Source organism: Rousettus aegyptiacus, unplaced genomic scaffold (assembly GCF_014176215.1).
Source record: "Rousettus aegyptiacus isolate mRouAeg1 unplaced genomic scaffold, mRouAeg1.p scaffold_m13_p_6, whole genome shotgun sequence".
NCBI classification, from domain to species: Eukaryota; Metazoa; Chordata; class Mammalia; order Chiroptera; family Pteropodidae; genus Rousettus; species Rousettus aegyptiacus.
The window spans coordinates 74,210,886-74,236,898 of NW_023416309.1; the positions used below are offsets into that span (position 1 = coordinate 74,210,886).

The 26,013-nt window shown below is 47.4% G+C and overlaps 3 protein-coding genes across 17 annotated transcripts in view; 2 read left to right on the forward strand and 1 right to left on the reverse strand.

Annotated features, from left to right (window-relative positions):
• The first annotated feature begins 4 nt into the window (after positions 1-4).
• On the forward strand, positions 5-10,826 carry PLD2 (phospholipase D2). 6 transcript variants are annotated; one of them, XM_036223125.1, is made up of 25 exons: positions 5-116; positions 676-785; positions 870-1,000; positions 1,102-1,244; positions 1,660-1,765; positions 1,855-1,920; positions 2,060-2,118; positions 2,251-2,343; positions 2,436-2,588; positions 3,053-3,202; positions 4,876-4,959; positions 5,097-5,175; positions 5,929-6,039; positions 6,211-6,381; positions 6,738-6,864; positions 7,056-7,174; positions 7,266-7,379; positions 7,506-7,610; positions 7,821-7,909; positions 8,013-8,126; positions 8,294-8,343; positions 8,608-8,742; positions 8,975-9,128; positions 9,723-9,837; positions 10,108-10,826. In XM_036223125.1, the coding sequence occupies exons 2-25, from the start codon at positions 677-679 to the stop codon at positions 10,330-10,332; spliced, it is 2,802 nt and encodes a 933-aa protein (XP_036079018.1). In that variant the 5' UTR covers positions 5-116; position 676; the 3' UTR covers positions 10,333-10,826. The 6 variants fall into 6 exon arrangements, with proteins under 6 accessions (XP_036079018.1, XP_036079019.1, XP_036079021.1 ...); XM_036223126.1 differs by lacking the exon at positions 5-116 and adding an exon at positions 242-474; XM_036223128.1 differs by lacking the exon at positions 5-116 and having other exon boundaries at positions 676-1,000.
• A 3,574-nt stretch (positions 10,827-14,400) lies between these two features.
• MINK1 (misshapen like kinase 1) overlaps positions 14,401-26,013 on the forward strand; it is a 50,676-nt gene continuing 39,063 nt past the window's right edge. For 5 of the 10 annotated variants that reach the window (XM_016142007.2, XM_016142008.2, XM_016142009.2 and 2 more), the window contains exon 1: positions 14,406-14,691. In XM_016142007.2, coding sequence (XP_015997493.2) covers positions 14,635-14,691 — 57 coding nt within the window. In that variant the 5' untranslated portion in view covers positions 14,406-14,634. Of the gene's footprint in view, positions 14,692-26,013 lie in introns of all 10 variants that reach the window. The other 5 variants (XM_016142011.2, XM_016142014.2, XM_016142015.2 and 2 more) reach the window with 2 other exon arrangements.
• Positions 20,982-21,868, reverse strand: LOC107509488 (voltage-dependent anion-selective channel protein 2-like). The gene is given in 2 exon segments (XM_036222822.1): positions 20,982-21,605; positions 21,608-21,868. Coding segments are annotated over 2 exon segments (885 nt in total).

Sequence of the window (26,013 nt, forward strand, 5' to 3'; positions counted from 1 at the left end):
AGGGCAGGCCCTGCGAGCCTCCCCGCCCCAGCTCGCTGGGGTGTGGGCTCCCGCTCCAGCTTTACTCGGCTTCCTCCGCACGAGATCCCGCGTCGGCGTCGGCTGGGGCTGCCCGGGTGAGGGGACCAGGGAGGGGGCGCCGCGGAGGGTCGGTGCACAGGAAGTCGGGCGGGGACGGGAATCCACCCGGGCTGCGGGGCCTCCTTACTCAGCCGCACGCTCAGATTTTGGGGTTTTCCTCCCGGGCCGGGAGCGCTTAACTTCCTCTTTCCCGCCTGGACCCCTCTCTCTCAGCCGGCCTGGCCTAGCTTGAGCCCCAGCAGCTCCTGGCCTATTGCGACCTCCGGGGCTACTTCAACTGGCTTCTTCTCTGCCTCAGTTCAGGGCCATTGGGGCCTGGCTGGGTGTTCCTGGCTGGGCGCCCTGGTTATGGGACGAGAGGAGGGGTTAAGGGATTCTGGATGAAGGACGGAGGTAGGTGGTGAAGTTAGAGGCAGGTTAGCGGGGCACTGCAGATGATAGGGCCATAATCGAGAGAGACTGGGAGTTAGGGGGAGCCTGAGTGGTGGGGAAGAGGGGGACCTGTGGGAGATGGAGAATTATGGAGGTGGGATTTGGGAGGGGGACAGAATTTGCAGGGCAGGTCACCTTCCTAAGGATTTTCCATATTCCTAGGATGACAGCGAGCCCAGAGAGCCTCTTATTCTCTGGGGGCGACCTGGACTCCAGCCAATTACAGATGGAGCCCGATGAGGTGGACACTCTGAGGGAGGGAGAGGACCCAGGTACACAGGAAGGATGGCCCTCAGGGAGAGGAGGAGGAGGGGCTGAGACCTCCTGCTGTCTGTACTCTTCCACTTTCCTTCTAGCTGACCGGATGCATCCCTTTCTGGCCATCTATGACCTTCGGCCTCTGAAAATGCACCCCTTGGTGTTCGCCCCTGGGGTTCCTGTCACAGCCCAGGTTGTGGGCACTGAGAGATACACCAGTGGATCCAAGGTGGCTAGGCTGGCAGCAAGGGTGGAGGGTAAAGGGAGGACTGGCCAGAGTGGAGGGCTGCGACCCAACCAGGGGACATCCATTCAGTTTCTCATTCCCAGGTGGGAACCTGCACTCTGTATTCTGTCCGCTTGACTCATGGTGACTTTACCTGGACAACCAAGAAGAAGTTCCGTCATTTTCAGGAGCTGCATCGGGACCTCCTGAGACACAAAGTCTTGATGAGTCTGCTCCCTTTAGCTCGGTGAGGAGGACCAGACTGCTTCCTGTGAAGGGCAGATGCCCCTCACCCTGTGGCAGCATGAGCTGTCACTGCTGCAGCCCCCATCACTCCTTTCTGCTTGTCTTACCCCCAGACCCTAACCTTTCCTCCCCCAGCTCTGGCCACTAGGCCCCCTCCTCTGACTCTGGTTACCAGAAACCTTCCCTGCTCAGCTCTCCCTGTCCATGGTCCTGTGCCAGTATTGTAGCCGGGCTGGATGCCCAAAATGCTCTTGGCAGCCTTTCGCATTTTTTGTCTCCATTCTCAGCGTAGGGGGCCTTCCTTCTGCCAGCCTCTAAGCTTTCTTCTCTTATTCTAAGACCCTATCTCCAGTGCTCAGGAACCCAGGCATTCAGCCTCCAGCTTTTATTTGACCTTCAACCCATCCCTTCCACAGCTTTGCTGTACCCTATCCTCCAGCCCAAGAGGCAGCCGATAGAGAGATGCCCTCTCTACCCCGAGCAGGTCCTGATGGCTCCACTAGACGTGCATCCAGCAAACAGGTGCGACCAGACACCAGGTCCTCTGGGAAGGCGTTTGCTGTGCAAATGGCTCTGGTCCCAACTGTGTCTGTTTCCCATTCCTACTTCAGAAATACCTGGAGAATTACCTCAACCGCCTCCTGACCATGTCTTTCTACCGCAACTATCATGCCATGGTAAAGTCCAAGGACTGGATGCCTAGGTCTTTTTAGGTAGAGGAGGATAATCAGACCCCCAAGGGGTAGAGGACCAGGATCAGGGGCTGAAGGGCTGAAAGTCAGAGTCTCTCCTCTGAGCTTTTGTTTTCCTCTGCAGACAGAGTTCCTAGAAGTCAGTCAGCTGTCATTTATCCCAGACCTTGGATCCAAAGGACTGTAAGTGACACTCCTCACCCAACCACTTGCAAACATTTGGATTTCTCTCTACCTGATAATGGGGAATTCAGTGCAGGGTAGTCTGGGGATCTGGATTCCCCATCCAACATCTCTTCTTGACTTTTCCCACAGAGAAGGGGTGATCCGGAAGCGCTCAGGTGGCCACCGTGTTCCTGGTCTCACCTGCTGTGGCCGAGACCAAGTTTGCTATCGCTGGTCCAAGAGGTGAGGCCTGGAGTAGGACAGCTGAACCGTGGGTGGGTGTGAAAAGGAGATCCTTAAGGCAGGGAGGAATGGACGGAGCCCTTCTGCTCTAGGTGGCTGGTGGTGAAGGACTCCTTCCTGCTGTACATGTGCCTCGAGACTGGCGCCATCTCATTTGTTCAGCTTTTTGACCCTGGGTTCGAAGTACAGGTGGGGAAAAGGAGCACAGAGGCACGGTATGGGGTCCGAATCGACACTTCCCACAGGTAAGGCCTGCCTGAGACAGACACCTGGTGAGTGAAGAGCCAGCCTAGGGCTCTGAGGGGTGTTGCATGGAAGAGACTATGGAGCGAGGAAAGGCATTTCCACCCCTTTGAGCTGGCCATGATTTGGAACCAGGAAACTGTTCTAGCCAGATTCTTGGGACTCATCTTGAGTCTGGGCTCTGAGAAAGGGGGTTGAGTATAAGCTTGGGGGGTGGGGAAGACTCTTGATGTAAAAGAAATGCACTCTATTCATTCATTTATTCATTCAACCAATTTGAGTGCCTGGCACAATACTACGTGCCAGGAACCCAACTGTGAGTAAGATAGATATATACCTGTGGAGTAGTAATTCAGGGACTAAGGGAAGAAGTAGGAAAAAGTTATAGCTAAAGTGGGGAGATTTCTGGGCCAGGCCAGAGGTACTGAGAGTGAGGATTGTAGTCCATCTTATTATTCCTGTCCAGGTCCCTGATTCTCAAGTGCAGTAGCTACCGGCAGGCACGATGGTGGGGCCAGGAAATCACTGAGCTGGCCCAGGGCCCGGGCAGAGACTTCCTGCAGCTGCACAGGCATGACAGCTATGCTCCGCCCCGGCCTGGTACTTTGGCCCGGTGGTAAGACATTGATGTCCCTTCTGAGCTTGTCTATGGCTTTCTCCACCCTTTTGGTGTTCCCTGAGTCTTCGATCCTCATTTATCTCCTATGATCCCTGACCTCTTTTAACTTCTGTCCTCAATGACCTCCCCCTTTAATTTCTTGAATCTCCTGACCCCCTGACCTCTTTAACCATGCTAATTATCTCTCTGATTTCCCTCTGATCTTTCTCATCCTCAAATGCAATGATTTCCTCTGACTCCTGAACTCACCGATCTCCTATGACCTTTTGAACCCCTTCTGCCACACTGACCATACCCTCTGTTCTTTATAATCTCCTCACATCTCTTTAATTCATTCATTCATTTAATAAACACTGTCTAAGCACAACTATGTGCCAGGTTCGGTGGCAGGAATAAGACACAGTCTAGTAGGTGATTCAGTCATAAAACAATGGTAGATACCAGGTACTGAGCACAGAGGAGCAGCATCTGCCCCAGTGTGTGTATGTCAGGACTGGCTTCCAGAAGGCAGTAACCCTGAGGTTTGCTTAAGCAAGATAAAGAAAATGGAGAAGGGTGGTCCGTGCAGAGAAGCTAGAGATAGCCTAGTGTGTTTGGGAACCACAGGACTGATTATTGTTGTAGAGTGAGAAGGAGTGGCCAGAGAAGAATCTGGGGAGTGCTCAGCGAGAAGGCTGACCTTTATCGTAGGCAGAGGGGAGTCATGGAGATTCGTTTTGAACATAAGAGTAATAACAGCTAATACTTATGTAGCACTTACTATGTTTCAGGAAGTATTCTAAGTGTTTTATATGTAATATCGAATCTTCATAACAACCCTACAAGACAGGATATCTGTAAAATCTCCATTTTACAAATGAGAAAACTGAGGCAAGAAGAAGTTAAGTAACTTGCCCAAGGTCACACATCTTGTAAACAGTAAAACCAGGATTCAAATCCAAGCAGGTTGGGTCAAGACCTAGCTGTTTAACCATCACACTAGACTATTAGTTATTAAAAAGTGAAACAATACGGAAACGTATTAAAAATTAAAGTTCCCACTCATTGCACAAACCTTTATCCCCTAGCCCTTACTCCCCTACACTTCCTCCCGACATTCCCATTTTCCCAGAAGTAACCCTGGCAACAGTTTGATATTTATCTTCCCAGGTCTTTTCTTGCATTTTTTCTTATGCTTACGCATAATTGTTACTTTTAGTTTTAACATAAATAAGATCGTATACTCTGTTCTGTGACTTATTTTTCCACTTAATATGTGTTAAAGATTAGGCATTTAAATAATATCATTTCTTTGTTTACTAATGAAATTGAACTTTTCTTATGGTTGGCCATTTTGATTTTCTCTGTAAACTGTCAGTTCTTGTTGGCTCACTTTTTAGTTGGCTTACATGTCTTTTTCTTATTGATTTGTTGGAACTCTTTATGTATGATTATATTAATTATCCCAATCTTTAGTCATTTTCTTTAGTTTTAACTTTATAGGTTAGCTCACACTGGCAAATTTATTCTACTTTGATATTTTGATATATCTGATACCACTTGACCTTTCTGATCACTCTTGATCTTTGACCCTCCCATCATCTCTGACCCATGACTGTCCTCTGGTCTTCACTCTCCAGAGCTTTCTGGCTTCTGACTCCCCTGACTTCCTTGGCTTGGCCTCCCCCCAGGTTTGTGAATGGGGCAGGTTACTTTGCTGCTGTGGCAGATGCCATCCTGCGAGCTCAAGAGGAGATTTTTATTACAGACTGGTGGTAAGTGGAGGAAAAGAAGCTCAAGCAAGAAGGTATGGGATAGAGCCTATGACAGATTAGCTTACGGGTCAGAAGAGGGAGTGGAAGGAAAAGAGTGGCTGGGGCTTACTCTCCTTACCCACTGCCTTGAATCCCAGGTTGAGTCCTGAGATTTACCTGAAGCGTCCGGCCCATTCAAATGACTGGAGGCTGGACATTATGCTCAAGAAGAAGGCGGTGAGGAGCGTGGCCAGGCTGGACGGGAGGCTTGTGGGTGTAGGGTTGATTAGAAGGGACTATAGCATAGGGGAAGGGAATTTGAGGGTTTGGTGGGGGGAAACATGTCCATCCTGGCTCAATGTCTGGCAAACATCACCTCCTCTTCCCTAAGGAGAACTGACATCTCTCTCTTCATGCTCTTCCTCTAGTTGGTATAGACTTCCCTCCCAGTACCCATTACACTTTATTGTATTACCTGGAGGTAAACATGTCTATCTCTCACTGGACCGATTAATATTAGTTCTAGTACAAGGTTCAGTGTCTGCCCTGTTGGAGGCATTCATAGATGTTGATGGACAAGAAGAAAGATGTGGATGATGGAGAGTGGGTAGGTAAATGGATGGATAGATGATGGAAAGGGAGATAGATGAAAGGATATGAGGTTGGAAAATGGATCAATACAAGGGTAAGTAGGTAGATAGATGAATAGATGGTAGATAAGGGAACGAGTAAATGTCTGAGAAGGTGGATGGATAGATAATGATAGGTAGGTGGATAGATGTGTGGATGGATGAATGAGTGAGCAGATTGCTCATCCATTGCTAAGTGTGCTGCAGCATCAGAGCAGGATGTAAGTGGCAGAGCATCGAGGACCTCCTCCGGGCTGGTAGAGGGACGTCCAAGAATCCTGAGCATGAGGATGGGTTTGGGAGGGTGGAAAGGGGCCATTCTGAGAGAGGCATTAGGATCTGATACCCTACTCACCACCAGGAGGATGGTGTCCGTGTGTCCATACTGCTGTTTAAGGAAGTGGAGTTGGCATTGGGCATCAACAGTGGCTATAGCAAGAGGGTTCTGATGTTGCTGCACCCCAACATAAAGGTGACTCAGGCCTCAGAAACCCCTCCCACTCTACAGCCCTCCATACCACGTGTCCCCATTTCCTCAACCCTCCCTTTCCTTAAACATCTCATCCTTGCATCTTTGGATTCTCCCTCCCAACACCACTTCTGTCTTTGTCTCGCCTAAGCCCTCCCTCATGAACTCCTCCAGGTGATGCGCCACCCAGACCAGGTGACGTTGTGGGCCCATCATGAGAAGCTGCTGGTGGTGGACCAAGTAGTGGCCTTCTTGGGGGGGCTGGACCTCGCCTATGGCCGCTGGGATGACCTGCACTACCGACTGACTGACCTTGGGGAATCTTCTGAATTAGATGCCCCACAGGTAATCCCCCAAGGCCTTCCTGAGCTCCTCCAAACTCAGCTAATCTAAACCCACACTCCTTCTCAGCTCCAGTCTTCCCCCTCCAGTCATTGGAATCACTGCCCACACTCAGAGTTCCTTAGCCTTCTGGGATCCCAAGAACCCACTTTGAAAATTCAGTGACTCAGTCCCTTTCCTATTTCCACTAATCCCCACCTCCCAATTCCTCCAGGAAATGAAGCTGAAAGGGACGATCAGAGAATCAGACTCTATTTCATTCTTATTCTCTGGGTCTGTCTCTCTGTCTCTTTGGCCCTGGCTCCATATGGCCCCCATGACTTCTCCTTGCCCATGGTTTGGATGTGTTCCCCTCACAGCCTCCCAACCCATGCTCAGACTCTCCAGCCACCCCAGACTTGTCTCACAACCAACTCTTCTGGCTGGGCAAGGACTACAGCAATCTTATCACTAAGGACTGGGTGCAGCTGGATCGGCCTTTTGAGGGTGAGTGTCCCCTCCTCCAAAGTCCATAAGAGCTGGGAGCAGGAGCAAAAGTGGGGGCTAGGACTGAGAATGTGATGAGCCGGGTCAAGAATAATATAGCCTTTCCTTTGATCAGCTCCTCCTCTTCCCCACCCCAAACGTCCCCAAGAGACCATCCCTGACCTCTCTCTTCGCTCTCCTTGGATCCCCAGATTTCATTGACAGGGAGACCACACCCCGGATGCCATGGCGGGATGTTGGGGTGGTTGTCCATGGCCCACCCGCCCGGGACCTGGCCCGACACTTCATCCAGCGCTGGAACTTCACCAAGGTGCTCACTCTTCCTTGCAGTAGCTGAAGGTAGAGAGGGAGCCAGGGGCAGCTTGCCATCTCCCACTGACTCTGCTATCCCTTTACCTCAGACTACCAAGGCCAAGTACAAGACACCTATGTACCCCTACCTGCTGCCCAAGTCCACCAGTACCTCAAACCAGCTCCCTTTCGTACTCCCAGGGGGGCAGTGTGCCACTGTGCAGGTGAGGCCCTGACTTCAGCTTGTCCCCACCCCTCTCTCCCTTCCACTCACTCTCTCTGACCTGAAACCCCTCAGACTTCTCCTCTCCTGGGGTCAGGAACCATATTATAATTTGCTGTCCCCCCAGGTCTTGCGGTCAGTAGACCGTTGGTCTGCAGGGACTTTGGAGAACTCCATCCTCAATGCCTACCTGAACACCATCAGGGAGAGCCAGCACTATCTCTACATTGAGGTATGACTGGGGGAGGAAGGGAGAGAATAGAGCGATAGAGGGAACATCCCAGTACGTCTGTGGGATCAATGTTATGGGCTGGCATAACTGAGCCTGTAGAAAAGCTGAAGCCTGGGGCCCGTGGAGCCTAGAGATGGGGATGGTGGTGGAGAAATGAGGGAAAAAGGCCAGGGCCTGACTGCTGATGTCTCTTTTTGGTCTCTGCCCCAGAATCAGTTCTTCATTAGCTGCTCAGATGGACGGACAGTTCTGAACAAGGTGGGCGATGAGATTGTGGACAGAATCCTGAAGGCCCACAGGTAAGGTAGACTGGCAGGAGGGTAGGGATTATGGATGTGCTTTAAACCAAACTGGTGGGGCTTTGGGGAGAGGTCACACCTCTTAACTCCACCCTCTTCTCAGACAGGGTCAGTGCTTCCGAGTCTATGTGCTTCTGCCTCTGCTTCCCGGTTTTGAGGGTGACATATCCACAGGTGGTGGCAACTCTATCCAGGCCATTCTGCACTTCACTTACAGGTGACCTCCTGCGGGGTCTTCTCGGCCCCATCCCACCCGTGCCCCCATCCTGACTCTATCCTGATTCCTATCCTGATTCCTTCCCGCTGGACTTTTGAGGTCCACCTCCTGACATCACGCATTCCCTCCTCCAGTCTTCATTTCTCTCGCCCATTCTTTTCTCTCAGGACCCTGTGTCGTGGGGAATATTCAATCCTACATCGCCTCAAAGCAGCTAGTGAGTGCTGGGGGGCTGGGAGTTCAAGCCCTGGACCCCTGGGGAGGAGGAGATTGGGGGTCTGAAGACTTGGAGGGAGGGAAGGAGGCTATTATTCCTGCCCGTTTCTGGGGCTACTGCTCTGAAACCACAGGTATTCTTTCACTGCAGGGAGAAGTATGTAGACTGGGCTCTAAAGGGCGTCTGAAGTGAGGAGGTGGGTAGGATAGGGCTCATCTGCACATGGAGAGCACCTCTCACCTCCCCCCATTTCTTTACTTATAGTGGGGACAGCATGGCGGGACTATATGTCCATCTGTGGGCTCCGCACACATGGAGAGCTGGGTGGGCACCTGGTCTCAGAGCTCATCTATATCCATAGCAAGATGCTCATTGCAGATGACCGGACAGTCATCATTGGTCAGTGCTGGATCTGGGCCCCTGGCAGAAAAGGAGGGTGGGAAGAGGTGGAGCAGAACTCAGCCAGGGACCATGGGATGAAGGGAGGTGACAGAGGCTGCCACTGAGGCCTAATTGGAAATGGAGACAAAGAAGGTGTGTTGCCCACCAGTGGGTACTCTGATAGAGGTGATGGGGTGGGGAGGGTCCCCCTGTGCTCAGGCATACATAGTGTGTCCTGTACCCACCCCAGGCTCTGCAAACATCAATGACCGGAGCCTGCTGGGGAAGAGGGACAGTGAGCTGGCCCTGTTGATCGAGGACACAGAGTTGGAGCCATCCCTCATGGATGGTGTGGAATATCAGGCGGGCAGGTTTGCCTTGAGTTTGCGGAAGCACTGCTTCAGGTAGAGCCAGGGTGGGTGCTATAAAGTGTGGCAGGGAGGTAGAGGGGCTTCTGCCTTTTGAGAAGGTGGGGAGGATTGCTTAGACATAGTACTGGGTTTCCCAATAGGCAGACTAACTCAGTGTAGGGTAGCAGCAAAGTAGGGACACCAAATAAAAATAAGGGGAAAAAATCTGGCTTGTTTATTAAAGCATCAAAGTAGTCACCAAAGTAGAGACAAATGAATGGTCTGTTGGACTCCTCGACATTATTTTACTGTTTTGCATTGCATCCGTTTTGACTGACCTGGCTAGGCACAGCATAACTTTCCTGGTATTCAGGTTATCTGAGGCAGAGGTCCCCAACCCCTGGGCCACGGACTGGTACCAGTCCATGGCCTGTTAGGAACTGGGCTACATGGGAGGTGAGAGGAGGGCAAGAAAAGCTTCATCTGTATTTGCAGCCACTCCCCAGCACTAGCATCACCACCTCAGCTCCACCTCAGATCATCAGGCATTAGATTCTCATAGAAGCACTGGTCCTTGGTGCCAAAAAGGTTGGGACTGCTGCTCTAAGCACCTTAATCTGGCCCCGCTGGTACCCCTTTCTCCTGTAGTGTGGTTCTTGGGGCAGATGCTCGGCCAGACCTGGATCTCCGAGACCCTGTCTCTGATGACTTCTTCCAGTTGTGGCAAGACACAGCTGAGAACAATGCCAATATCTATGAACAGGTGGGTGCTGAGGGTGGGTGGGCCAGGGGGCAATTCATGGATTATCCTGTTCAGTGTGAGATGGAGAGAAGCTCCACCACACAGTCATTCTCACAAGGGGCATGAAGGTCTGGAGGCATATCTTGGGATTCAGTGGCTCAGGGTCCTTGTGGGGAGAGATGGTGTGGGCATGGGGATGGGTGTGGGGATGGGGGCATCCAGCTCATTTGGGCTTGGGCTTTTGACAAAGAGTCCCTAAGCCTTATTGGCTACCATGCTCCTGGCTCACAGATCTTCCGCTGCCTGCCATCCAACGCCACACGTTCCTTGCGGGCACTCCGGGAATACGTGACCGTGGAGCCCCTAGCCATGGTCAGCCCTCCCTTGGCCCGGTCTGAGCTCACCCAGGTTCAGGGCCACCTGGTCCACTTTCCCCTCAAGTTCTTGGAGGATGAGTCTTTGCTACCCACCCTGGGTAGTAAGGAGGGTATGATGCCCCTAGAAGTATGGACATAGCTGTGGCTCCAGGCAAAAGAGGTCACCGGCCACTGCATTCCACTGAGTCTGGCTCCCTGCCCCTGAGGACTAAGGGCAGTGCCCTTTGAGACCTCAGGGAGGCAGCATCTCTGAAGGGGATGAGAGAAGTCACAGAAGACCCTTTCTTGAGAAGCAGCCAAAGAGGACACCTCCACCCCTGAGCTGGGTAGACAGGAAAGGGTTCCAGAGTTCATTCTCCTAGCTGCCCAGTTCAAACCACTGCTACAGAGGAAAAGCAAAACTCCTGCCAGGACTCCTGGGGCAAGCCTTCCCATCTCTCCCTCTTCCTGCCCCAGGGCCTCTCCCAGCTCATTGCTGCCAAGGTGAAAAGAAGGATGAAGCCACTCCTGGCTTTAGCCCCCACAGCGGGTAGGGGTGGGGGTGCACACTAATTCCCTCCACCAGCCTGCTAACAGACACTAACTTTGTATCAGTTCAATAAGCATTTCATAAATAAAAGTGTTGAAAAAGTCCATGCTTCTTCCTCAGCCTATCACCTAGGTGACTTCTCAAGTTGCATCACTTCTGGGCCTCAGTGGTCCTAACTAGGAAATGGGAATAATACTTAAATAACTGGCTTGCTGTGAAGATTCAGTCCTTGACTTAAATATTTACTGAGTACTTGCTATTTGCCAGATACGATTGTAGACTCAGAAGTAAGTACAACAAAGTCTCTATCCTCATAGGAACCTTAGGCACATATGTCCTGGAGCTTCACTGTCCAATACAGTAGCCACTGGCCAGATTCTGTTATTAACATTTAAATTAATTAAAAACAATTAAAAATTTAGGTCCTTGCTTGCACTAGCTACATTTCAAGTGCTCATTGCTATGGCTAGCGTATTGGACAGTGCAGGTATGGACCATTTCCATCATCGCACAAAGTTCTATTGGATGCCACTGCTCCAGAAGGAGGGAAAAGAGAAAATAAATGGTATGGTCCGTGAGTATAGCATACACCAGATTGAGAAGGGTTCCTCCTAGGGTGGGTGGAGAAAAAGGGATAATGAAGGGTATACAGAGAGCTCTTCAAGAGAGTCAGTGACCATTTCTTAAACTGAGTGGTGGATATATGAACTTTTATTATATATAGATACATATCTATATATCTATATATGTGAAATATTTTCCAATTAGGAAATAGTCTAGCACAGTTCCTGGCTCTTGCTCTTTATTCCCCCAGACTCACTCCATAGGCTCAGCAATGACCACAGGGGCAGGGGAATAGAGTGAAGAGTTTAGGAAGGCTTCCCAGAAAAGGGGTGTGCTGGTAGTGGATAATGTGGAGAGAAGGAATGTTGTTGCCCTGCTCCCATCCTTTTGAGTCTGGACCTCCATTTCTCCGTAGAAGCCACTTCCACACATGAACTACCCCCTCCCATATTTAGCGGTCCCCTGGCACTAATTGGCATTCTGCTAATTAGCCTCATTGTCAGCACTAAATGCCTCTTTCTCTAGGGGACTATTACCTCATTAACTGGAATGGGTGGAGGCACTGCCGGCTGGGGCAGGGGCTCCATGGGTTTCTGCTTCACACTGTCTTGGTCTATTTGTCCACTCCCCCCCTTCCGCCCCCCACACACGTTAGTCTCCATTGAAGGCCACCACAGCACAGGCACAAGAGCAGTGGGCTTGAGATTGGAAGAGTTGGCTCCAGACCCCGGATGAAGGGACTGGATCCAGTCTCCTAAGGTGGCTGGGGGACCTGAGGGTGACTGGGCCTATACAAAATGTTCATTCATCCCCCAGGGGTCCTTCAGTATGTCTTATTTTGAATATATTAACTTTTCTTCATGCCTGATCCAGGACTTCCTCCATCTCATTGTCTGATTTTTATTATGGACATATTTCATATAAACATGAAAGTAGAGAATAGGATAATGAATCCTCACATATCCACACATCCATACTCCAGCTTTGATAATTATCAAATCTTGTTTTTCTATCCTCTCCACCCCATCCCTCAGCCCCCCAGATTACACTGCCTCTTGAGGTTTGGAGGTTTATCTTACCCTGGTGACTTTAATTTGCTCATTCATCAACTCAGTATCTCTTTCTTAAACACTGCCTATGAGTCAGGCATTAGTAAGTTTATTAAGGACCTAGTATACGCCTAGTGTTTTACGCACCTAATTTAATTTTATCCTACCTTCCCTGTTATTATCTCTCTTTTACAGGTGGTAAAATTGAACCCGAGAGATTTAATACACTAACTTCAAATTCTGCTTTTCCTACTGTCCCATGGTCTTGACCTTAAATTACTATATATCACAGTGCCTACCCAGACAACAAAGTCTTCATTCAATTATGTATTACTGAACCTATGGTGGGTGCCAGGCCCTGAGCTGAACATAACTGACACGATTCCTGCCTTTAAGGAGATTCAATGGGCATTTACAATTCAAAACGTTAAATGTTACTATTGGTTTAAGCCAGGCAAAACAGAACCATACTCAGTCTTAGTGACTCAAGGAAGGCATGATAAGTAAGACAAAGCAAAGGACAGTGAGAGTGAGCAAAGTTAGAACATTCCAGGAGAAGAAACAGCAAGTGCAAAGGCTGGAGGAGGGTCTGTTGAGTTCTGAGAATTGTGATAGAGAATTTCAGTATGGCTAGAATATGTGGGGGTGAATGGTGGGATATTGAAAAACAAGGTAGAAGCAGGCAGAATCTTCAAGGATCTTTGATGCTACACTTTAGACTTTACTCGAAAGACAGTGAGGAGTCAGTAAAGGGTCTTAAATAGGAGAGTGACATTAGATTTTAGTTTTAGAAAAATCTCTCTGGGTGTGGAGAATTGATTTAAGGGGGTCGGCTAGGGAGACCAGTAGGAGGCTCATAAGAGTAATGGAGGTGAGTAGGGATTGTGCCTTTGACACGGACAGATGGCAAGGTAAATAGGAGGGCAGAAAAGCAAGACCAGATGTGCTTTTGAAAGTGCTAATGAAAGTGCTGAGAAAGGAGGGCGTTAGCCCATTCCAGGGTCTTTTCATTCAAACTCTCAAGTGATATTTATATTAAGGCTGGTGGTGAGGTCTTTCAGAGTAGTAGTGTTGCTGGAAGTTATCTCAGGGATCACCTTTCTCCCTGACATCACAGTGAAAGAAATGCCCAGAGAAGTAAAGCAATTTGCTCAAGGTCACACAGCATGTGGCAAACCATGACTCCTCGTTCTTTACACAGCATTACTCAGCCTCTAGTGAGGCTAATGGCTGGAGGTGCTGTGCCAACATGACTAGACCTAACTAAGTTGACCCAAGCAAGATTCGAAGGGTTTGGACATAGATTCCTCCTCCTCCCCGCTGCCTCCCTCTGCCATTCCTTCCCCAACATGTGGCTCCAGAGATCAGTCAAGGAATAATTAATTGTTCAGACAGTTCCTTTATACAGAACAAGAGGTGCAGAGATTATGGTCAGCGGTAAGAGTCCCTATCCTGAGATCTGAGATTCCCCTCCTCAACACTCCACTCCCCACTCCACCTGAGGAAAGGGATAAAGGACTTTCTTGAGACAGCCAATCTCATCCCCTCCACTCCCCAATTCTTCTGTTTCTCCAGCTAAGTTCTCACAGAGAGGCCCCCGCCCTCAGCGGCTCCACCGTTGCCATGGCAATTAGGTGGGTGGACAGCCTATCCTATCTAGAGGCCACCCAGCCCTCGCGTGGGGAGTTACCATAACAACCCCCCTAGTAATAAGAGGGGGTTGGGTCCCGCCTCCTTCCCCTGCAAATAGAGAGGTGGGTGGCTTGATTGGCAGCTGGACACACGAAAGAGGAGGGAAAGAGAAGGAAAGGCGTCAAAGGAAAGCTAAGAAGGAAATGGGGCAGAGAAAAGGCAAAATAAAAGGGAAGGGTAGAAAACGCGTGTGCGCACGCGCAGCAGCTGGTGGGCGCACTCCGCGGCCGCCTCGGCCGCCGCCCACTTCTTTCACGCCAGGCTCGCGCGGTAGCTCAGTCTGCGCGCGCCTTTCTCTCCTGCGCGTGCGCGCAGGTGTCGGCGCCTAGGGGGAGGGGGAACCCGCGCGCTCGCGTCACCCTCCCGGAGCTCGGCCACTCCGCGCCTGCGCAGGAGAGTCGGGAGGCTCGGATTGCAGACTCCCGGCCATAGCTCCTGTCAGCCTGTGGGTCGGTCTTCCCGCCGGCCCTCCCCTCACCGTTCGCCGGGGGAGGCGCGGTGGAGTCCGTCCCCAGGATTCCCCGATGGGGGAGAAGCGGCGACGGCGGCAGCGGAATAATCGAGCAGAAGCGTGAGCGGCCCCAGGGCCTTATTCCCCGCGGAGGCCATGGGCGACCCAGCCCCCGCGCGCAGCCTGGACGACATCGACTTGTCCGCCCTGCGGGTGAGCGCGCCGCCCCCAGCCTCGCCCTGGTTCTTGTCCCCGCCGCAGGGGAGCGGGGTGGCTGCAAGCTTCACGTGTTCACCGGGCGCCCTTTCCGCCAGCCCGGTTCCCCTCGGTGACCCCTGCCCCTTCTCTGGGCTCCTGCCGCTGCCAGGCCCCTGCCCTCTACTCTCCTTCTCTCTCCACTTGCTGCAGATTCTCGGAGCCAGTTGAGTCCCCACCCTGTGGTGCCCCGCCCCCACACTTCCCTACCACCTCTACCTTTGCTCAGGTTCCGGACTCCCTTCTTCTAAGGTGTTTGAGGGTTATCCTCTCTTTCCCATAAACTTAAACCCCCGTCACCTGCAGAATCTTTATTGTGTTGCCCATCCCTGGCGCCCCACCTCCTCTTGAGTCTCCTTTCACCCTTGCCCTTACTTATGTCTTCCTCACCCTCCTCTTTCCGGGCTTCTCGAATTTTGACTTTGCAACTATCTTGACAGCCTCTCCCTCGTCACCCTTTCTCCTTCTCTCCCACCCCTGAATTGCATCTCTCCTCGATCGGAATTTCAGCCTCCAGTCTCCTCCCCACACCTCCTGCCGTCGCTCTCATCCCCATGTTCAGTTCTCCTTATCCCTTCTCTCGAATTTCAAGTGCAGTAGTCCAGACCCAGGCATTTCCGGTCTCAGGGTCCGTGCATATTACATTACTAACTCTGCAGCAGTGTGGGGATGGGAGGAAAGACAAGTGCACTGGGGAGAGAAGAGAAGCATTTATTTTCTTCAGAAACTCTAGCATGGGCTGGGAAGAGGATGTTTATATGTATGTACACACAAAACACAGGCTGCATGTGGTAAATGAGGAGATTTGGAAAACCTGGAGGGAGGGGATAATGGAGATCTCAAGGGAGAGGCTAATTAGAAAAGGGATAAGAGGAGACTACTGCAGCAGGAATTTCTTCGAAATACCTATTTATTCTTCCTGGGGCGCTTGCACACCCTCATTTGGGAGCTTTCAGAAACATTTATGTGCTTTTATTCTGCAAGGAGCTCTGACTTAGGGAGCAATTTAGTGATTTCAAGGTGAACACTCCAGACTATCAGCCAGGTAGCGTTTTTGTCATGTGTCCTTCAGGCTTTCTCAGCAGGCCAGGGTATGGGGTGAACAGGATTTCTTGTCTCTGGGTTAGCTTATCTGGAGGCCCTGTTTAAATTGTCTTCTGGCTTTGGAGCTAGTCAGGGAACATGGCCAGTATCGGGGACAAGGCAGTCAGCCACACAGATGCCCCGAATATGACTGGAGTGGAGAGGGGAATTGAAGAGAGCAGAGTCACGTTGTTAATTGGGTTTCTCTAGGTGACACTTTTTTTTTTTTTTTTTTTTTTTTTTTTTGCCATTCAGGTCATAATTTGTTTGGTGCAATGTTGGGCTAGGAGAACTGCCTTTCTGTAGATAAGGTGATAAGTTGCTGAGGAGGGAGACTGAGCATTGAATTTCTTTCTCTCTCTCTCTCTCCCTCTCCCTCTCCCTCTTTCTCTCTGTCTCTTTCCTCCCTCCCTCCCTCTGTGTGTATGTTGATGGGGAGAGGGTCTGAAGGCTTAAGAAGTGAGATTCTTAAGAGTCAGTTTAAACTGTGATTCATAAATTAAACCAGTTGGGGTTTAAAATGGTAATCCGGGTTTTCCTTTAGGTGCTCCTCTCTAAGATGAACCTCCACCTTCCCTTCCCACCCTGGCTGTTGATTAACTCTGGCTGCAGGTTCTGTGCCTCTGGTGATTGAAATACAATAATAATTAAAAAAAAAAACAAAACGGGTGGGTCCAAACCTTGACCTTTGGCTTAAACCTGTGGGACTCTGCTTGGGCTTCTCTTTTCCTTTAGTCTCTTCTGGTAGATTGGCCTGGACCCTCAGCCTGGGATTTCCAGACGTTGGATGTGATATTTCCCTTCTGGACTTCTCTGCTTGAAGCAGTTTTAGCCTCCTTTCCCAGTTGTCTCCTGCCTTATTTTCCTCTCTCTCCCTCAACAGAGCCCTCTGACCTGCTCCCAATGCTTCTGTCTTTCCTGCCTCAGGCTTCTTAAGAAAGCATGCCCCTCCCACTCCTGCCACCCCAGTACTTTAGGGCTTGAAGGAGAGCTGTGCTTTCTTTGAAATGGGGCTTGAGAGGGCCTACTTCCTCCTTACTTGCTGACCTTTTCTCAATGCCTACTCCCTCTACTCTGCCTCAAAGAGCTGCTTTGGCACTGTGGAGCAGCTAGCTCAGTCATGGCTTGTTCTGTACCTGTCTGTCTTCTAGTGAGAAATTTGTAACCTGGAGAATTAGCAACGAAGATGTTTTTCTTTACATCATCTTGTGTTGGGGGCCTGAAGAGGGGGATGAGAGAGGAGAGTATTCAGCATTTATTAGCTGGCCTTGAAGAGCCCAAGTTGTCTTTCTCCTCTTATTTCAAGATAAGGCATGATTTTCAGATGATGATTAGAGTAATAATCTGATATTAGGGAAGATTGAATCGCACTAATCTTTTAGCCACTTGTGGGGAGGCCAGGTGGACCTGCCACTTTGTGACCACAGGCACACTTGACCTCTTTAACGCACCATTTCTCCATCAGCACAGTAGCATGGGGTTTTATTCTTGAGTTCAAGTCCTGGCTTTCTCACTGTGTAACCTTGTCCTTGCTCCTCCTTCTATCCCTACTTGCCACAGATTCTGCAGAGAGCCTTAACCTTGCTAAGGCTCTGCTTTCTCATCTATGTAAGTGCAGATGGTAATAGTATTGAACTCAAAATTGCTGAAAATTAATGAAATACTGCGTGCTAAGTTCTTAGTCCAGTTCCTGGCACATAGTGACCATATGCTAGCCCTTGTTGTTAATTGTTATCAAAGAACAATCAGAGAGGCCTTCTTGGATAACTGTATCTGAAATAGCACTCCCTCCCCTGCTTTATCTTTATATACAATTTTATATAGTATTCCCTTAGTCTGCTTTAGTTTACTTCATAGTATTCATCACCAGCTGACATATATATTTATTTTCATCAACGCTGACTAAAATGTAAGTTGTATGAAAGCTAGGATTTTGACTGTTTTGTTCATATTTGCATCCCCAGTGCTTATAACAGTGTTTTGTACATAGTGGGGGTTCAGATGTTTGTTGAATAAATGCCTATAATAACAAGTGAAAGCTCTTAGCACAGTGTTTGCTTAGAAAAAGCATCTAATAACATGCTTATTAGGCTTCCTCTTGCCCTTCTTTTATAGATAAACAATAACTTTTCTGAATTGTTTTGGAATTATATCTTGTCTGGTGGTAAACAGTTCTGGAAGCCTCATCTGAGTGATGTCCTTTAAGAAAAGTTAGGATTATCTAAAAGAAAATTTGGGCCTCTTGTTTCAGACATTCTCTGTGTCCAAGCTTGGTTATATTCCAGAAGAATCTTCTGACTTGGAACTCTTGGCTTCTCGCAAAGGACAAGTATCAGGGGAAGTGGACAGGACAAGGAGGGAGCAGACCTCAGGCAACCCCAGGCTGACCTCTTTCCTTTTGCATCGCTCCTTTTGGTTGATCCACTTCATAAATCAAACAGCTTCGCTTTACTGTCCAACCAGCTGGAAGTTTTAGACTGCAGTGTCCTTGAAACTATGGAGCTGTGCTCAGTGTTGCTGTATTGAAATAATATGGAGTGCAGTTGAGAGGGACTTGTTGCTAGGTAGTAGTGCTGACAGAGATGTTCTTTTTCCAGTGATTTTGTGTTGTGTCTTTTTTGGAGAAGTCTTTTCCCCTTCTTCTCTCTTCACGAGGCTGTGGAGCCAGCACCACTTGGGAAGCTGGCAATTCTGGGCATGCATTTCTAGGCTGCTGAGCAACTTGGGACTGCTACTGTGTTCTGATGTGCTAGCTGTCCAAATGTTGATGACAGATGCCTCAGGCAGGGGAATGGGAAGACTGACCTACAGCAGAAGTAATGGCATTAAATAGTGACATTTTTCTTAAGAAAACTGAAAAAGGGGAATGGGACTGTGTTGGGCAGCTAGTTGTATTTGGAGTGAAGTGAAATGCTGCTTTGGCAAAATGATAGAAGAAAGATTGCAGAGAGCTTTGCTGAAACTAGATGTTTAGCCATTCCCCTGATGAGGGAAGAGATGCTACCACCCTTTATGCTGTGGGATAGCATAGTTTGCTATAGCCTTTAGTGAGACATGGAGGGTAGGATCTTTGGAAAAGTGAGATTCTGACAATTAAGATAACAGTAAGAGAGTTAGCAAGAGACCCAGCTGGTTCACCCCTTCACATTTGCCCCAAGAGCTCAGTTTATGCTGTATAGAATCCTGATTTCAGACGTGGCCTCCTTTCCTTTCAACTTTGAACTGTGTGCCTAAAACAGGATAACCCACACAATTTGTTTGTGTAGAGTGTCCACTTGACATTTTGGGGAAAAGGTGGCAGGAAGTGTACAGCTGCTTTTTACAGGTTTGCACTATGGCATAGGTCTATAAATAAGGAATGCAGTAACTTTTCAACCCAGAAACAAAACAATTCTGGGACTGGATAGCATCTCCAGGAGCCATCTGAGAGTCTATCTGACTAATCTCTCTGTCTCCAGACAAAGTTGTGCCAGAGAAAGTTAATAATATCCTTTCTTGCATCAGTCACTAAGCATTGTTAGCCTGCTGTATTGGGAATCAGGTTCTCGATACTATGTGGAAGATATAATATTGTCTCGGTACTATATTAAGCTATTTATAAGGAGTATCCACCTAAGAAATGCCTTTGCAAGCTCAGGCTCCCTTTCTCTGAACTGTGTTAATTGCTTTATTCAATATCTCAGAACCCTTGAGATCAGAAAGGTTTTGTTAAATCTGGTTGCCATGAATTATACTCACTTTTTATTATCCTGTATCACTTTTTATCATCTTGATATCCGATGTCTAGTCTTTTCCCTCTGCCAGCACCAGTTTTACACTCTGAACTCCCTCAGTCTTTTCTTCCTAGGTTGAAGAAGTAGAACAAGAAGTCATCAGATTAATAAGTGAACTCGCAAAGCATTTCTTGAATATGGAAATACAGAATATAGAAAGATACAAGGAGACTTGAATCCTATCCATACCCCACATTCATTGTCTCCTCTCACCTGTTCTTCCTGCCTTCTCCCAACCAACCAGCCCTTGACTTGAGTCTGGGATTCTTATATCTATAGGAAGCTCCTCCAGAGGATAATTGAAAAGGAACTTGTGGCTCTTTATAAGGATAGGGAATGGCGAGGAAGGAGAGAAGAAAGGGATGGAGTTGTGATCTAGGGAGTCCCTGAAGATTTTGTTCAGTGGCCAGGTAGCCTGAGGATGTACTTGCTAACTGTGGGAAGGATTTCTTATTCTGTTTGAGGAGAGATCTAGAGCTAGGCATAGAGGACACAGTGACAAGCAAAACAGCCATGGTTTTCCTGCAGTGTAGCAGTGGAGAGAGACTTTAATAAAATACACACACACACACACATAAAATTGCAAACCATGATAAGGACTGTGCCATGACAGCATATGATAATTGTTTTTACTTTTTACAAAACAAAAATATTTGGTGGTTTTGTAGAGAAATAAACCACATACCAGAAAACCAAGCTGGCATTGCTACAGAAAGAGTAAATAGAGGTGAACTAGCAGGTAGAGTTTGGTGATGACCAGAATTGTGAGACCCTGAAATGGGTCATTCTTAGGGTGAAGCATTTAGTCAAAAAACAAGGGCTTGGAACCTGAGGATGGGGTAGAAACTTTAGGTTTAATTTCCAAAAGGATTTCTTCTGAGCCTTCCTGTGGGAAGCAAAAAGTTTGTTTCAAAGGGCGAGGGTGTGTGTGTATATGTATATATATAAAGGGCATATGACCCTCATGTGGAGGGTCTCTGATGTGTCTGTGGACTCACATGTTGCTCTGCAGATGGTGGGTGAATGTGCTTGTTATCTAGAGGGCATATGAGGAAAAAGGCATATCACTAGATGTTTTATTTATTTATTTATTTAGTACAGTTTTCATAAAGGTCTATTTCATTATTGATGGATAGTGCATTTAACAGTTAAATACATTTAAATAATGTATAGGTGACTGCCTGACTGCAGCATTGGTAACTAGATAGATAACCAGTTCAACTAAAAACCAGCTTATCAGTAACTGTCTAAATATTTAAAATACAGCTTTTGTTTAGATCATCCTATGTTTTGATCACCTTCTTGAGGGGGAAAAAAGTCTGCTGGTCACACTGGAAATATTTTAGGGCCAAATCTTCTGATATCCATTCCCAGAGGTTTCTTTCAGCTGGATTAAGCCTCCAACTCCGGGGCAAGCGTAAGTTTGTGGCCTCCAGTATTAATGCCCTTCCAATCTACCAGACCAGACAGTGTAAGCTTCACACCAGGCCTCAGAGTCTGAGTGTAGCCTACTCCAATTAAACTAGAGTTGTTGACTTTTGCAGAAATGGAAGCAGTGGGATCCAACTGATATTTAGCTGCAATGCCAAAGCAAATGCAGTTGATACCTGATGTCCAAGCAAGGTTTACTGAAGTGTCAAGATTTTCGAATACTTTCTGATAAATTGATCTTCCAAATTCTGTCCCATCAATAACATTAGTGTGTAGCTGGAAGTCCCCAGTCCTGTAGCCCACGGCAAAGTTATTCCTTGTCAGCTTTGATTTGGCACTGTCAGAGGTCATCTGGTACCCAGCAAGGCAGCACTCATAACCAAAGACAGCCGAACCATGGATTGCAGGGCCAGTAAAATCAAAGTCAACTTCACAACCAAGGTTTATACACTCCCTCTTGTAAGAAAACTTGATTTTACCACTTTTCTTTCCTGTATTTGGTGAAAAGGTGGTATCAAATGTCAGTTTCAAACCTTGACAAATCTGGTCTTCCATTGCGATTTCTGTTCCCAGAGTGTTATCAGTGTGTTCCATTTCTCTATGAAAGTCAGACCATACTCACATCATTTATATTTGGTCTCCAAGGTCCAAGTAACTTTTCCAGCGTCTGTATTAGATAAACCAGATGTTGAGAATTTCACATCACTGCATAACTTTGTTTTCACATCCAGTTTTACCAACCCAGAACCAAATCCTTTGTTGAAAATATCTCTGGCAGCTTTGGCAAGATCAGCATGTGATGGAGGAATATACATTGGCCGTGCGCAGCTCTGTCTGTAGGTCGCCATGACAAGGCTGCGGGAAGAGGTGATCTCTGCTCCAGCACAGCCACATGGACCAAGAGCACCCCCACCCCCTAGATGTTTTATTTTTTAATAAAAATTGTATATATTTAAGGTATACAGCATGATGTTTTGATGTACATAGTGAAATCGTTACAGCAGTCAATCTAATTAACATATCCATCTCCTCACATAGTTTCCTTTGTGTGTGTATAAGTAGATGTTATTAGCCTGAGTGGTGGCTAGGGTTGTGAGGTAGTAAGTCTCATAGAAATAAGCACAAGTAGGCCCAGCCTTAGGATTAGCTCTTATGATCTATGATAATGTATATAAATAGATGAGACTCTTACTTTACTTTGTGTAAAGTAAAGGATGAGTGGAGTGTGTAGGGGGAGTGTTACTGATTTTTCATGTTTGAAAAGAAACAGGGTTGGGGAAGCCACAGTCTTGGGCTTCTTGGAGGCTCCGGACTCTAGGTATAGCTTAAATGTCAGGAGGTGGCAAAGTAGAAGACAGTGGGATGGGCTGTCAGAAGTGTTTGGTGGCACAACCTGTGGGAAGAACCTTGGTGGCTGAAAAGAGATGAATGGAGGAAGTAGACTTTTTGTTTAAGATAAATGATAGTTGGTAAGGGAGGAGGCAAGAAGACTTTTGACCATAGAGGTAGTTAGCACCTCAGACTGATCTGGAAAGTGCATATCCCCACAGCAGGAGAATTTTACAAAGCCCAAGGTGTGACAGGTGAAGTGGAGAGTTTCTGTAGTCACAAACTGGAACCCCCTCCACTTAGTATGTGACTAAGTTAGTGCATGTGGTGGGGATTGTACCCCTGTCTTGCCTTTAGGATGAGAAGGCCTCCTTAAAGTAGCCGGTCTTCTGAAGGAGAATGGGAAATTTCTCACACCTTCCACTAGGAACCATTTGAGGATGTGATCTGAAGGACTTGGAGTGCTGAACTGCTCCTGGAACTGTGGGGTTGGAGTTTTCTATGAACAGTGGTCCTTGCAGGGACAGATTGAGGACCAGTAGGGCTGAGTGAAGAAAATTCCACCTCCTTCAAAAGTTACCTTAACTTATGCATTTTCCACGAAGCCTCCTCTTGACTATGCCAGCCCTCACTGTTCACCTTTGCCACCTTCTCTCAGACTTTACAATTTAGCATTTGAGTATATATTGCCTTGTATTGAATAATATTTTATGGCCTTGTTTTTCCAATCACTTATGTATAGGGACAATGATCCATTTTCCCATTGATTCCTCACAGTGCCTACAAAAATACTGAGCACATAGTAGAGTTCAGTAATTACTTGCTTGTCAAGATATATAGATCTGATTATTCCTGTGACTTGTCCTTTCCTACTAGATTCCATCCACAAGCAGCAAAACATGCTTTGTATATGCTGGGCACAGTAGCAACACAAAACAATACAGGTACTTACTCAGTGCTTCTCAACTAGGGTGGCACCGATTCCAGGGGATGTTTAAAAATGTTGGGGAGGGAGGTTTAATTTTCACTGTCTTGGAAGTACTAATAGCATTTAGTATTTGAGGATCAGGAATGTTAACCACCATGCAAATTCTGAGCGCATGTTGAAAAATTGTTTTTTTCACCCAAATTTCCAGTAGTGCCTCTCATGAGCTTGTTATGGATGAGGGAAAGGTCAGGTTTCTTCCATGAAGTTGGAAATAGTTCTGAAGTCACCTCTTTTACTTCTTTTGGGTGGGAAGAGGAATGTAGGCTCTAAATTAATTTTGTGCCTAGCGTATACCTGTTCTAACAGTTTTTATTTGTCTCCCAGCATACTTCAGGAAGTAAAATGGTCCAGCTCCAAGCCAGACTGTAAGGAAGAAGATTTTTATGTTCTTTCTTCACTACCCACCTACTCTTTCTTTCAAGGCACATTTGTAAGAAAGTGGCTGAAGCATGCTGTAGTTGGTCTTTCATTCTAAGTGGCTCAGGAAAGAGTCTTCAAGGAATTAATTGGACAGGGGCACCCCAAAGCCTAAGCAGCATGAGGCAGAGCATAGACTGTGTGAACACAGTACTTGAGAGAGGCCAGTATATTTGTCTCTTCTCTTGGGTCTTTTCGTCCTACAGTTGTACCCTTGAAGACAGAGGTGTCATGAGTTAGTGTCATTACTGAAATTTCAGGGCAGTAACCAGAGGGTAGAAGAGAAACTGCTTAGTGTACTCTTTGCAGAAAAACAGCTTTGTTGGTGGCTGGGAGTAGAACCACTGATGGGGACAAGTCGATGGAGCTATCCATCCACTTCTTGATATCTCCTAATCTTAACTTAGGAGGGTAGAAGTTGGGCTCTTGGTCCTTAGCTAAAGTTTGGAGAAGCTGGAGAAAGTCCCTCTAACCTTAACAAGGTTATTCTACACTGTGGAAACTACCTGTCAAAGCAGTGTTGGGGAACAGGCAGCATGTAGCTCAGAAGTTTGTCAGTTCATTTTTCCCTTTAGACCTAAAGTCAGTCCTTTTTTCTTCAGTTCAGAACACAGATTGCTTTGGAACAAGTCATTTATATTTTAATGTGTATTCATTTCAGAAGGGGTTTTGAGGTTGGAACAAGAACAGTGATGGACACTTACTGCACAGTAGGTTCTCTCCTTATATAATCTCATTATCCTTCACAATAACCATGTAAGGTAGATGATGATATTCTTATTTTCAAGATGAAACCAAGGTTTATAGAACTTGGAAATTAAATAACTTGCCTAAGGTTGGACAGCCAGTAAGTGGCAGAGCCCAGGTTTAGATTCAGACTCCAGAACTTAAGCTGATTCATCCCTGTGCTGCTGGAAATCTGTTCTCAGGTAGTAGGGTATACGTATGGGTACATGTTGAAGGGAGGATCATGTGTAGCCGACATTCTAGACTGTGTTTTGAGCAATATTGTTTACTGCTTGCTTTAATTGTAAAGGTGTGACCTGTGGCAAACAGGCTTTGTGGGATTAGGGATATCATAGCATCCATAATGTGTCTGTGGTAATATATTTGGAGACTTTTGGAATATGGCCTTTTTCATGGTTTGGAGACAGCCAGTATGAGAAATGGTTACTCCCTCCAGGAGCACACAATCTGGCTTTGTGTTTTGGTAGAGGACTGGTTTTATTCATATGCTTAGGACATTTTTTTGAGAAGAGGAGTAAATGACTTTAGCCTGAACCTTTGGGAACTGCTAGTGGATTGGCATTGGTGGGCACATGCTGGAAATACAAAGTTCCACGATGCCTGTGTCTAGAACTGTGAGAGATTTCTGAATGTTGGCCTGCTGAACAGAGTACTCTGATGGTAGGAGAGGAAAGACATGCAAAAGAATTCAGATTTACTCTGGAGGAAAGAGAGCTGAATGAGTCAGAAGAAGGCCTGTTCTTCAGAGGCAAGAAAGGAAGGTTTCACGTTCCTCTGCTCTAACTGTACACTTAAAAATGGTTAAAATGGTAAATTATATGTTGTTTATATTTAACCACTTTAACCATTTTTAAATGTACAGATCAGTGTCATTAAGTACATTCACATTGTGCAACCATCACCACCATACATCTCCAGAACGTTTCATCATCCCAAACAAATTCTGTACCCATTAAACATGGATTCTTCATTCCTCCCTCCGCCCCTGGCAACCACCATTTTATGTCTCTTCCCTTTTTGTGTGTGCCTGACACACCAGATGCTTAATATTCATTGAATCAGATGAGGTGACCTGTCTCAGAAGTCCATGTGTCATCAGCCAACCCAGAACATTCCCCTCCCTCCTGGCTCCAGTGCAAGGCGATAGGCCTCTGAGAGAGATTTTAAATGAAATGGCTGCACGGCGTCACAGATTAGGCAGTGGAAAGAAAAGTTAAGGATTTCCTTTCCTTATTTAGCTCCCTTTGCCATCTTGCATCTTCGACTTGCTTTCTGGTTCTATTGTAGTGCTCTATTCATCATCTTATTTGTTTTGAGCTCTTACTTCTCATCCTGGGAGTCTGGTGGGTAGGTCTTAGAGAAAGTTGGAAAGAAGGTCATTTAGGGGATGAAGACAATGAAATATAATAGTATTTCTGCATTTGTGTGTGAGGGGTATATGTATTAACAGGTGTCTCCCTGGTGGTAGAAGAAAACCACTTTTCGATGAGTAACTTGGACCTGGTAGAGTGT

What these genes read in the sequence shown, in the direction of transcription:
- PLD2 (XM_036223128.1), top strand. Translation starts at nt 677, where the DNA reads ATGACAGCGAGCCCAGAGAGCCTCTTATTCTCTGGGGGCGACCTGGAC. An exon ending in GATACACCAGTGGATCCAAG is followed by an intron (nt 1,001 to 1,101) that starts GTGGCTAGGCTG and finishes TCTCATTCCCAG; the next exon opens with GTGGGAACCTGCACTCTGTA. An exon ending in ATGCCAATATCTATGAACAG is followed by an intron (nt 9,838 to 10,107) that starts GTGGGTGCTGAG and finishes CCTGGCTCACAG; the next exon opens with ATCTTCCGCTGCCTGCCATC.